The 12,941-nt window shown below is 42.4% G+C and overlaps 2 protein-coding genes across 5 annotated transcripts in view; both read right to left on the bottom strand.

Annotated features, from left to right (window-relative positions):
- Nucleotides 1–371: 371 nt before the first annotated feature.
- Trc8 (TRC8 ring finger protein) lies at nt 372–7,493 on the bottom strand. Its single transcript, XM_076439594.1, has 4 exons — nt 5,279–7,493; nt 4,816–5,174; nt 4,077–4,444; nt 372–4,002 (listed from the first exon to the last, which is right to left on the bottom strand). The coding sequence occupies exons 2-4, from the start codon at nt 5,075–5,077 to the stop codon at nt 2,680–2,682; spliced, it is 1,953 nt and encodes a 650-aa protein (XP_076295709.1). The 5' UTR covers nt 5,078–5,174; nt 5,279–7,493; the 3' UTR covers nt 372–2,679.
- A 3,193-nt stretch (nt 7,494–10,686) lies between these two features.
- Nucleotides 10,687–12,941, bottom strand: part of Tws (protein phosphatase 2 regulatory subunit tws) — a 42,683-nt gene continuing 40,428 nt past the window's right edge. For all 4 annotated transcript variants that reach the window (XM_076439595.1, XM_076439596.1, XM_076439597.1 and 1 more), the window contains one exon: nt 10,687–12,796. The gene's annotated coding sequence lies outside the window, so the exon portion shown is untranslated. The remainder of the gene's footprint in view (nt 12,797–12,941) is intronic.

Here is a 12,941-nt window from a genome sequence, read left to right as displayed (position 1 = left end):
CATAGGGTATGGAAAGCGTGTGCCAAGATTTGCGCGTGTGTGCTTGTCGTTTACGAGAGAGAAACTGTGCCGGTGCGATGCGTCGACGGCATAATAAAAAAGTGAACTTATGTTTGAGCATCGAGTGCAGAAGAAGAGGAGAAACGCGACGCCTCCGAGCGAACCGCAGCGCGTTAATGAATCGAAAATCCAACACGTGGCCGGCTCGTCGACCACGTACGAGATAATACAACCTTCACCCAGTTACATCACCCACGTTGGAATTGCTCTAATTACGCGACGGCTTGCTATACTCGCTGCACGCGCATTCCGAGAGCAAACGGATTCGCGAGCAGGAGCGCGCGCGAGTATCGTGTTTGATTTCGACCACGTTTTAAAAATATAACATTTATTGCACATATATTATATAACGTAACAGAAAATTTGTCGGCGGATTGCTCTCGTCCATACAAATCAAACGTCTATATATGTACATACATATGCATACGGTTGCCGTTGTTCAGTTTTGTTCTCTTTTCTTTTTGTTTCGTTTTCGATCTTGGTAAATAAATATATCGTGGTACGCATTCGGCGCGATAAATTATAGCAGAAGACTCGGATAATTTCCGCGATTAACGAACTAACTATCACAATGGCTTGTGGAACCGAACTCGAAGCGACGACGCAGAGAACAGCGGAAGTCCGGCGGAGACATGATCGTCCAAGTGATGATCATCGGAGATAAGACGAATCGGGAGTAGACTGCGGATATTTATGCAGAATGGAAAGCTTCTGATCGCGAGACGTACAAGCTCGATATAAAAAATCCTTCTGACAAGTCAATAACAATTTGTTAAGTCATCCCATAAATTTCGTCGGTTCCTGACGCCAACTTTGAGCATAAAATAATAGTACACACGGTGTTTTTTTTCATTGATGTATACCCACGTCTTCCAACGATACTTTCCAATCTACCTTGTTTGTTCTCGTATCCATCCGTTTCTGCCATAAATGCATAAAGTCCGCAGTCCAGTATCAGGAAAACACCCGCTATCCCCAGACTACTAGGAATCAACGAGATTGCAGTCTTACAAAGGATTAACCTGTTAACCAGGGAAGACGAGTGATCTCGTCGTTCGTGTTCATCTACATCTTTTGTGAATCGCGTCGCTTCGAATCGTTATCGTTGAACTGCAGATCTTTATGCAAACGTAGGTTTCCGTTGCTTAATCAATAAGAATCGGAAACGAGAAATGATTCATTCCCTTTCGTCATAACTATATGTATATCACGTTTCAAAACAGATCAAAATCTCGTGAAACTTTTGTAAATATCGTTCAGACGCTGAGCTTCATAGCAGAGACGCTACAGATGCATAAAGTCCGCAGTCTACTTATCGTCTATCCTCACTTACGTCTATGTGGATTATCGTGGTAGAAAAGTCGGCCGGTTAACAGGTTAAAAGAAACTGTTACCTCGGACACGGTCGGGTTTGTATCTTACAATGAGAAGTCACAGTCGTTGGGTCATCGATTTCAATTAAAACTTTTTCTGACGAATCTCGAACAAAAATAAGCCGACCCATATATGATCGTTTTCGTCAGTGCTCATTATTTATGAAACTATTTTACATTTAATCTTCACGATCTCCACAAATACTGAATCGATAGAAACGCATTGCAATAGCTATGGTAGCTAAGATTAGAAAAAATATATGTCTTCCGGGATTTAATCCATCGGGACAGTGACTTAATAACTTACCACTTTATCACTTTCGCTACCATAGATGTTTCAATAAGTTTCTACTACTCCAGTATACAGAAAAAGTTCTACCAAAATCGATGACTCAACGACTATGTCCTCTTTTTTTGTTAGTGGAAAGAGCGGCGTAAGCTTCGCGAGCATAAACGCGAGGGGATTGTGGGAGGAAAGCCGGCATCAGAATGGAAGAGTAATCTTCCGCGATGGAAGCTTGGGTGTAAACGCTTGCAAAAATATAACGCACGGTTACGTGGACGTGAAGAAACTCTAAACCGAAGACTTTTTGGTACCGTAGGACACACACTCGGTGTCTGCTGCACGCGTGTACAAAGTTGCGGAACGGAAGAATACGCGTGGTCATATTACAGTAACACGATTCCAACACCAATTTCGGACTCCAACAGATTTGAATGTGTTCAGTACATCTCTCAAGAATCGAGATGGATGAAGGAAAAATCTATACGCAGAACCGGTGTTGGACAGTGCAATTATTGTTTGTTTGACGATTCAAGTGCTATTGGGAACTGAGAAGATGCCGCTAATTAGGCAGGACGAATTTCGTGGACAGACACACATGGAATTTAAGTACTGTATCAGTACTATGTACATACTAAGTACACTGTGCTTTGTTCAAGCGCTTAGAGAGCATCAGAGATGTCATAAAGGTGGAGCAAAGTTTTCTGTCCTGACTGCCAACTTTTCAGCTACCAATGGTACATCATCCCGAGATGCTTAGATTCTAGCGACGCCGAGAGAGAATGAGAGGAAAAACGCAGAGAGAGAAAGAGAAAGATAAAGAGAAAAAGAGGAATGAAGTATCCTTCCCGGCAAGACTATTCAAATATCGACACACCTTACGATTTAACTTTGTAAAATTCGCGATAGTTCTTCTCTGTGTGTACAGTCATATATCACAATCGGGCTTTACAGCCGGTCGTTTCACCTGGCCTCGTTCACTTGTTGGACAGCGGTGTTCTCGGTCTTGTTCTGCGTCATGTTTTCGACTTTGTACAGTATATCATGGCAGAGAGGGCACCGGTCCTGCACGTAGAGCCACTTCCGCAAGCAGTCGCCGTGGAAGTAGTGGTTGCACCGTGTGATCTTCGCGCTGTGCATCTCTTGATAGCAGATTGCGCACACATCGTTCAATCGGTGCAACTGTTCGGCATTTGCCTCGGGCAGAGAGTTTATCTTGTTGACGGCGGTGCGCCGTTTCATGAACTCGCTCCAGCCGGCCTTGGCCTCGCACCAGATGTTCAGGTAAGCGTGGATGCACATCATGATCGCGCGGATTGCTCCGCCGGACTCGAATACGAGGATCCAGAGCCCGTTGAAGAACAGTATGATGCCGAACGCGAACTCTACCGTGTTCCCGAACGAGCGTATAATGTAGACGAAATCGTCGAGCTGCTCCCAGAACGCGCTCCGATAGGCGTTCCGATAAGCGCTGCGGTACGCGTCGACGAGGAACAACGAGTAGATCGCCAACGAGACCAGCACTTTCACCACCACCTCGATGTTGAACACTGATGCCGCCAACAGCCACGTGCTCAGGGTGAAGTGGGACCACAGGTAGATCAGCAACGACACCGGGAACAGGATAAGGAACGCGCAGACGATCAGCGCTCGGACATGCCGGTGTAGCGCGGGATTGTGCGAGGCGCTCAACGACATCAGCAACGGTTTCTCGATGTTGTGCACGAAGTGCAGTATCGCGGTGACCAGCAGGCACAGGTTCCGGCACAATCTGGCCAGACGCTTGTCCTCGTCTAGCCTGGTCAGACCGCTTTGCAATGCTAGCGTGTAGAACAGAATCGCAGACACGGTGCCGATGCTATTGGCGCCCTCGTCCTCCGTGAGCAACACCCACTGGAAAAACCGGCCGATGTAGTGACAGATGAATGAGATTATGCTGGTCATCCCCAGGACCGCTGTCAACGTCTCGCAACCGTTCACTAGCAGAGTCTTCAGCATCACCAAATAGGTGAATGTCTCTTCGCTGTAGTCGTACGCGAAGAATTGGATAACTTGCCGGCCCGCGCGCAGCATCCAAAACGTGCGCAGCACGCATGGTACGTTCAGTCGGATCCATTCTCCCTCGGCCAACGAGGCGAACCCGTAATCGTTGATGTAGTTGTGCGCGTGCTGGTACCCCATGTAGATCGTACTCAGCATGTCGTAGCTGTAGAAGCAGAGCACAAGGTTGCACACTATCAACGGCAGGAGCGAGGCAACCATCGGAGCGTGATGAAGCACTTGCGTCTGGAAAGATGTTTTGTTTTTTAGATTAGCTTTCTTTTTCTGGAACTTTGGATAGTTTATTAGGATTTACTCACTGGTAAAGGATAAATTCCCAGAAAAGACGGTGCCATGAAAGACAGCACCAGAAGCTTCTGCAATATGGGGTGTTTGGGCGCCTGATGATTGTAGCAAAAAATGCTTGCCAGTAAGCATTGCAGTATGTAGTTCTGGATCATGAAGAGTCCAGGTCCTTTGTTCAGAATCTTCTCTATGTCGAGAGATAGAATATCGTCCAATATGCTGGTTCTAGTCTCGTGTGCATTCACATATGCAATGATAGCTTTCATTGTACTGGTGTTTGACCAATGAGACAGAACTATTACACCCACCGGTATTAAAAACAGGTACACTTTTATTAAGTGTTTTGTCCATAACATAAATGTACACATCGCGGCTATACATCCTGGAAAAGATGAGAAACCAATCAATCGGCAGCATATACCAGTGGTCATTTTATTTTTTTATTTAATCCATCGAGAATTTACATTGCTATTTTTTGCAAAATGCACCGACCCAAAAATGTTTTCGGTAACTCTTATATTCCTGCTTATACACATGTCTGCAATGAGTTCGAATATTGAGACTGTCAAGGAATACTTTGGTGAATATATATCCATAAATGAGTGCTTTGATCGCGTAACAACAGGTTGTGACTTCCCACTTGTATACAATGACCCCCCGAGATTAACCTTGCCACTTGGAAAGTGCTGTTCTACCGTTAAATGTTCTTCAATTATGTTCCCTACTGGGCTAATTAAAATATAGTTGTCTTACCTAAAGTGCAGCATAAAAATTTCAATATGATCATCAAATATATCTTATAGGTAGGGTTCCTAATGTCGAATGGCCCTATTTGAATCGGAGTAGGAGTGCTGGTCGCGTCGGTGTATGAAATAATAGTAGAGGGAAGCGATACCGTGCTCTCTTGTGACAATCCAAATTCAATTTTAAGCAGTTCATCTATGATGAACAACGGTGGAATTCTAATTATAATGTCCACAAAGTTAGAAAGCCTGTCGTGTATAGAGCTCTCCATTTTCCCACCGATGTTACCCTTTAGACGAACTCCAAAAATAGTCCCTCACTTTTTGGAAAGCTATAGCAGGCTTGATTTACTTGGATTTGTTTAGCACCTGAATCAAAATAGTCGGAGAAAATCCTTAATCAGACGAACCATACGAATGCAACCATGTTATTACGTTGTAACTGAGTAATGCGTAATCACGTGCAAGCTTACCTTTGATATACAAATTCTCGTTTATCACATTCTCGAGTCGCTGTTATCTCGTCCACGCAACCAAGGCGATTGTTGTCAGAGATCCGATTAATTCGAAATCGAGTATCCAGGATTCTCGGTTGCAATTTGCAATTACGATTAATGACGTTGCAACGAGTGCCGTGGCGAGAAATAAGACGGAGTTTAAAAAATTTGAAGGATCGACGCGCTCGAACACGGCCCAGCCGGACGAAAGAAAAACATTAACCTCCTGGCAAGGAGCAGTTGTCCTTTATTCGCCTAAGTAAATAGATCGCGACGGCAACCGTGTTCTTTCATAATATTGTAAATAAAAAATCTTCTGTTATCGTGCGAGAATATAGCGACAACAGGTAGTAGCTCGTTGAATTTTCGGTCCTCGAACTTCTGCCAGTAGTGTTTTGCTTTTATCGATGCTGATCGCAGTGTCGTTCTCACGGTTGTTGCGTCGTTCATGCGAATTAATCGGAAACTGCGGACACCTCGTATGCGACGAACACAAAATTTAAACGAAAATTACGTTTCCCTATTACCACATAATTTTCCCCGACGGTAAAACTGTCACGTATTTCTTTGAGGTTACGGGAAGAACATGCACGAAGAATTTAAACGATTTGAACAGATGGCTCTGTGCGCAACTCGCTCTGCGACTACGTGTACGAATGATAGACAATGATTAGATCGACGTCAGAATATTTAGAATAATTCCTTTCCGAAATTATACCGTCAATGAATGGTTAAATTTTGTTGCCAGGGATTCTCTACATTACCCAACGTCTTTCGCGACTTTTTTCGTTGGTTCAGCCTTGACAACGAATCGTATCAAAATACATACATATTACTCGTATTAATAGAAATTATAATGTCGTTCGCGTTCGTTGCATAATGCGTTAGATCGTTTTGAAATTAACTGTAATAAGGTCTAACGCCAACGGCCATCTAAAGTGCAGTAAAAAGAATGGACAAGAAGTAGGAGAAACCGACGTGAAGTTTTGCTATTTTTCAGTCTTATTATGCAAATTTTCACGCTTGCCGCTCTTTATATGGTCGCGCCAAAATACGATTACTTCAAATCACAAATCGAGTTTCTAGAAACGGATGTTTCGGGATTCATCGAGACTTGCTTAAAATAGAGGCGAATCTTTCGAAATTGACCCGTTATAGTACGGTCCATAATCACAGGATGATTTGAAAGTAACGGTTGTGAGAGAGGAAATAACACTGCCGCAGGGATTTTCGAATGAATTGAGGCTACGCAGAACACAAACGTGCGAAACGTACATGATGGAATCGATCGACGAAGAAACTATTTACCTAAATGCATTCAACCGGTATCGATTCAACCAAGAAACTTTCAGAAACTGTAACCGCGTTAAAAAACAAGTCTTGCCGTCTATATAACGTTTACCGGTGTTTCTGCAGCATTGTGCCACCGATAAATAAAATGTTGAATGATTCTCTACTTTCTTAGAGTACAAAAAAAAATGGACACATCAACGTTCCTTCTAAAAAAAGAAATAAATGAATTCGATTCTCGTGCTGCAGTGAAAAACGAGCATGCGACGGAAACGTATATACACGTAGATATATACACATATACATTCTTGTAATTACGGAGACAATATCGTTAATTTTATTATGCAAATTCATAGTTTTATTCGTTAATAGTATCACGTACTCTCCATCGTTCGCTCGCAGAAACAAGAAACGGTACAAACTGTGACAACGTTACAATCACCAGATAAATCTTGAGAGGGAACGGGAATTAGGAGATAGAAAAACAGAATTTTCAGCGATTTTTGGAAGCATACGTTCGATCTCGGAGCTAACCAGAAACGCGTTGCCTTTCGAACTGTCTTTACCCCCCAGGCGTGTGTGCGATCGTTTTCTCGCAAAAATCTCTACAAAAAGTTCATAAAGACAGAAAATTTGACGTAGGTAGTCCAACGTCCAAACGCGTGTAACAACGTTCCGTCCCAAAAACAAGACAATAAATTAAACAATCGTACTCGAAAGCAACGGTATACGCACGACGAGCCCAGCAACCTCGAACTGTTAAACTATTATAGCTTGCTTTTAGCTCTCGTAGTGTCAACTAATTGTAGCATTGATATTTCGCAAATGAAATTGGACCAACGTTGAAATTACTGGACAACGTTTAGAACTACTATAAAAGCGTTTACACGATCTCGCTGGGTTCGCTGCTTAAACTCTTCAGTGTCCTGTTAGGGTTGCAATAGTCCTGATTTATTTCGAATAATTCTGGAATGTTTCAAAATTTACGAAGCAAGGTTGATCTCCATCGATGAATTTGGTAAGAATTAACATTAAATAAATGATTCACTGAAGGGATAATATATACCGTCGACGCGAGTACACCGATTCCTCGTCCCTTTAAGGGCATGCAACGACACAAACGTGCAGAGTACAGAATAGTCATACTGCCATTTGTCCATTACTAGCTACCATAGATCTCGTTACTAGATCTCAGCGCACAGTGCTCATTCGCGTCTCCGTTAATCATCGAAATAAATCGTTAATGCGCTTATACAGGCTATCGTAACGCTACGTTGTAGTACAAATGTCTTTTTAATTTCCAGTCCGTTTGCTTTTTTTTCTCGCTTCGTCTCCATTCTATCTTGGCTCATGAACGAACTGTTCCGACGATCTACAAACGATCCACAACGGTCCGATCTTTCTCTCTCTCTCTCTTCCGTTTACCATTCGTTTCCGGTTTTCCGTTCGTCGTGCAATCTCCTTTACGAACCGATCCGAACTTCGACAGCTCTGTTTCCAGACGACACTGACAATATCTCTTGAAAAGCACATTACGTGATACAAAATTAAGTCCGAGGCGACCTCGAAGATTATGTCGGACCCGCGAACCGGAAGCGGCGAGGCTCGCGGTCCTCTTTTCTTTTTATCGATCGACATCCGACCACGATCAAAGTGTGGAACCGTGAAACTCAAAGATAAAGGGTCTGCGAAGGATTTCAAAGGCTTTCGGTGCTCGTTTTACTTCCGTCTGGTTTTTCGTTCTTTTCTTCGATGCTAAAATACAAGCATCTCATTGCGGGGTTCGTCTCGCGAGTGAAATGATCCGATCTCTCTTTTTCTCTCTCGCTCGCTCGCTCGCTCGCTGAAACGCTACAAGGTACAATGTAAAATGGAGAGTAAAAAGGGTAATGTGTCCGCCGTGACGCACTATGGCACGATTACTCTTACATCGACGTTGGGAACACCACGGTTGTGCTCTCTAGCTGAGACGAGTCGTCAAATAACCAATGAAAAGCCGACGAACAACCACGATCTCCTAGAGTTCATTCGTTTTTCTCCGATTATATTCTAATTATTATCAAATTTCTTGCGGTTCGAATTACACCGTGCAACGCTTGCTATACGTTTCGATAACCCACAGATGATATTTCGTAGTTTCCCAAATTTCTTATACCACAATCGTCAAAGCTATATACGAATGTTTCCTGCACGAAACGATTCTACAGATCCTCCCGAGTGCAACGATATACTTTTTCTAACAGTATAAACACTGAAGCACGATTAGATAATGTTCGAAGCGAGCGGTGCGCCGTTTCTGTTCGAAGACAAAGGGTTATCGGAACGGAAAAATTAGTTGGCCAGCGTTATTGTAAAATTTCCAATCAGATTAGAACCATTACTATGATTTCATCCGTTATTTGACCAGCTTGCAAGACTGTCACTCGCGGTACTGCCATGATTCCCGTTTGGATTTTCGTTTTTCGCCGACGCGAAATAGGTAAAAAGAGTCCCGTCTACGGTACTCGCTATAAAAACGCTGGTGTATGGACTAATAATACATGTGGTACACGTTAAGAAAAATAGAGCTCCGACATTCGGCTAGTAATACAATGACGTTTATTATCACAACGAGACAGGTCCTGCTTGCCAGAAGTTCTACTCCGCGGCGGCGTTTCTTCTGTTGCTTCTCTTTCTTCGTTCTCACTCTCTCACTCTCTCTCTTTTTCTCTTCTCTTTGTTAGTCTTTAATCTGTTTCGTCTCCTTTCTCGCGTCGACTCGGATTGTCCGATGCACGAATGCGGCGATGATATACGAGGTGTGTCGTAAGGCATTTTTGTTTCGTTTTCATTATCGTTTCGAACAGTCAGAGAAAATAACTTCTTCGGTCCGGAGGAATTTGTCGCGCGCCCGAATCTCTTTTACACATTACAAACGTCTCGAAAGTGCAACCGGATGCACCGTCCATCGTGCTATACCCTGAGCAGAAATTTTGTTGTTTACTTCGCGAAAAGAAAGTATCGTTATATCTGTATTTCGATTTACGAGAACCAATCGTCACCGGAACTAAATCTGCGCAGAGCAGTTAACAAAACAGACTAACGCAGATTCCCTAGATTAATATTAATAATAATAATAGCGATAATAATATTAATCGTTCGCGCTTATTCGTAAAAGTAAATCTACGCTTCTGTTCCTCGAGCATGGAACGAATTTTCGCAGTATCGTGCGCGCAGTCTACAGACTGCATCGAAAATTGCAATGCACAACGAAGAAAGACGATCCTGATTCCACGCGAGAAAACTCATCCCCTGTTTGGAGAATATTCGGTTGATCCGCGAGTCATGTCGCTTATATTTTATGTGCAATTCTATCTTGAAAATGAACTCTTTAATTTCGTTAATAGTTCGGGCAGAAATCCATGTAGTATCAAATTGAAAGGGCTTTGAGTTTAATCGAGCAGTGTGAAAGCTTAGCTTGAGAGAGATCAAAGATTAATTACGCTTAAAACACGAGCAACAGGACACGCGTGTCGATGTAATGGCACAGTTTTCGGTGCAGCCTGAGTATCCTCCCTCGGACAATGTGTGTTACGGTTTCAGCAATGTCGATTATGATTTTGCGTTATTTATTCGTGTGTCTTTTCACCTCCTTCTTTCTCCATGAGTACACAATCGCTTGAACGTTCCGTTACAAAGATAATTGGGTAATAGGTCTTGGCTTGGTACTCGACCATTACGTTTCACGCATTGTTGTGAACATTACCGGGACAGATCGGAGCGTGGCGGGTTTTTCTTCTTTTACTTGAACGTTTCCCGCCATATTTTTCTTTCGCGCGTTTACATGCTAATCGAGTTTCCGAGCGCCGCGACCAAGATTCGCGGGAATAAAGTCTCGGTCGCGTGTCTTTTCTTAATAATGGTGCACGTGAAATTCGCTAAGCTGCACTGCAAGAAACGTAACACGATGCAACTTGGTTGGGCCGACGAATCGAACGCACGGAACGTCTCGAAGATGATCGCGAATCTCCGACGCATGGAACTTAAAAACGACAGCTTATACGTTATAGAACGGTGGAAACTAATCGAAGCGCATGAACTTTCAGAAAACAGAATTTCTTTACGTCACGTTTTATTACTTTTTTTTCCTATTTTTTTTTTCGTTTTGTTTTTGGCGATATAGCAGATCTTTCAGAGTATTTATACGGAATCGACGACGGACGATCGGCGAGTCCGAGCGTGCCTTCTACAATAATCTTTGTTTAAAATAGCGGCCATATATACTTCTTTTTTCTGTTTTTTACAAAACTATATGATTGTTTATGTACCGGTAGGAAACCTCGAAAAATCGTTCGTTAACCTATGTCTTGAGAATTCTTCTTTGTACACGTGAAAATCGTTACTTCTAATTCTCAATCATGTACGATTTAAGTCACCGATATAGGGTATCTTGTATTCATGTGTGTGCATATGTATGTATGTATTCCTCTGCGTGTAGGTGTATGACCAGGTCGAAACAACTGCTATTTGCATCGATAGAAAAAGAAAAGATCTCTGAATCGTATTCACCTTGATCGCGATCGACGATCCCCGCGCGTGTAAAATGTTTCGGTTCTTCTTGTTTGTTACGAGTACGAAATTTCGTCCCTATCTGGTTCCGCGGATCTGTTTAAAATTACGATCTTGCTAATATACATGTTACTCAGCGCATACTTAATTTACATAAACTCTGCAAGCCCAGCTCACCGTCATCAAATGCACTTCTTTTCTTTTTTTATTTTTTCTTCTTTCTCATCCTTTGAAACGTTTACCTTTTACTCGTGTACGAAATCGCTGCTTATATGTGTAAGTGTATAAGTGTTAATAATTTATCGATAAGAAATATTTAGAAAATCTGTATTCCGTTTCTATAATTACCACAGCTCTCAGTAATATATATTCTCCTGGCCGAGGAAATTTCTCGTTAGAAAGCGGCGATTCGACGAACGACACGTCGCACCCGTGCTGTTTTATTGCTAATCGTATGCAATTTATATATCGACAGTAGTAGTTCTCCTCCCGCGAGCTTTTTGCTGGCAAAATCGAACGACTCGTATCGGCGAATATATTATTCATTGTTGTCAACTGACCATATATGCCATGGAAGCTGTACTTGATCAAATCCTTTTATTCAGAAAATAAAAATATGAGAGAATGTGTAGGCCTATATATCTGTTTTAACATTGGCTCTTTCGCTAAACAGTGACAATCGAAAAGACTAAATTCAGTAGTATTATCAAAAGCTCTGCTTTCTCCATAGATACTATTAACTGCCCGATGCAACAAGTATCACTGCTGATGAACATACGAGACTGTGTGGTGTACATCCTACAAACGAAGGAAGTTTCTTTTTTGCTCGAGAAGAATTCAATTCTTTAATTCCGATTCGACTATCTACCGCGCGCGAGAAAAAATCTTACGAAGAACAATACTGAATTCCGAATAAAATAGCGACAATTTACAGACAAATAAATCTCATTGGCACACGCGACCATAAAACTACCGTTTGATTGCTCCGCTTGTTTAGGCGTTCTACGTTTCAGCGAATAATTTAATTAAGTCAATTAATCGAGCGCTACGCGCACGTGTGTTTCCCGTTCTTTCGTAATAGTTGGTCCTACTGTGAACGCGCTTCTGTTTCGCAGACATTAAATGATCATCTCCGTTTGCTAAAATAGATCGCATAAGTTAGAAACATCGTGGATCGTGCGCGCATCAGCATAATCATTTTCGATGACGACACACAAGCGAACCGAATGAATCGGTCGAATTGACGACGCATTAAAAAAAAAAAACAAAAAAAACCGTGGAACAATAACCGCCAACACGAGTCTGTTGATTGGCTGAACTGTACATTCTCTTCTATCTGTGGGCAAAAATGGTTCCACCGTGCAAGCGGACTTTTTAGTAGTCTGGAGAGTTATGCATATGCATCTGCTTGCATGCATTTATATATACACATATACGCGCGACAAGGTGTTACGTGCAATTCTGTATGTTTGTGTATACATAGTGTGTATGAATATGCGAGCTGCGTGGACGGCGCTACGTACACCACTCTTCGGTCAGTCAACCATTGACGCGTTAATAGTCAACTTTCGTCAGCATTATTCAGACACTCGTTGTTCCACTGGTATTCTTCAGTTCAACGTGTCTTGCTCACGTCAATATATACCGTTGAATAATCTACAAAACAGAACAGAACATCATTCTCCATCCAGTTAACATTTTACCATGCACCATTCCTTCAAAAAGATCCCTGAATTTTTCTCAGACATACCGACAGTAGTATCTTTAATTTACCAACTGATATAGTTACTGTTTACATTCT

Source organism: Lasioglossum baleicum, chromosome 15, assembly GCF_051020765.1.
Source record: "Lasioglossum baleicum chromosome 15, iyLasBale1, whole genome shotgun sequence".
In the NCBI taxonomy this organism is placed as follows: Eukaryota; Metazoa; Arthropoda; class Insecta; order Hymenoptera; family Halictidae; genus Lasioglossum; species Lasioglossum baleicum.
Note: the sequence above shows the minus strand (reverse complement) of the source record. Positions and strands in the feature narration are given on the sequence as shown.

What these genes read in the sequence shown, in the direction of transcription:
- Trc8 (XM_076439594.1), bottom strand. Translation starts at nt 5,077, where the DNA reads ATGGAGAGCTCTATACACGACAGGCTTTCTAACTTTGTGGACATTATA. An exon ending in ATTTTTATGCTGCACTTTAG is followed by an intron (nt 4,445 to 4,815) that starts GTAAGACAACTA and finishes CATCTTTTCCAG; the next exon opens with GATGTATAGCCGCGATGTGT. An exon ending in TGGGAATTTATCCTTTACCA is followed by an intron (nt 4,003 to 4,076) that starts GTGAGTAAATCC and finishes ACATCTTTCCAG; the next exon opens with ACGCAAGTGCTTCATCACGC.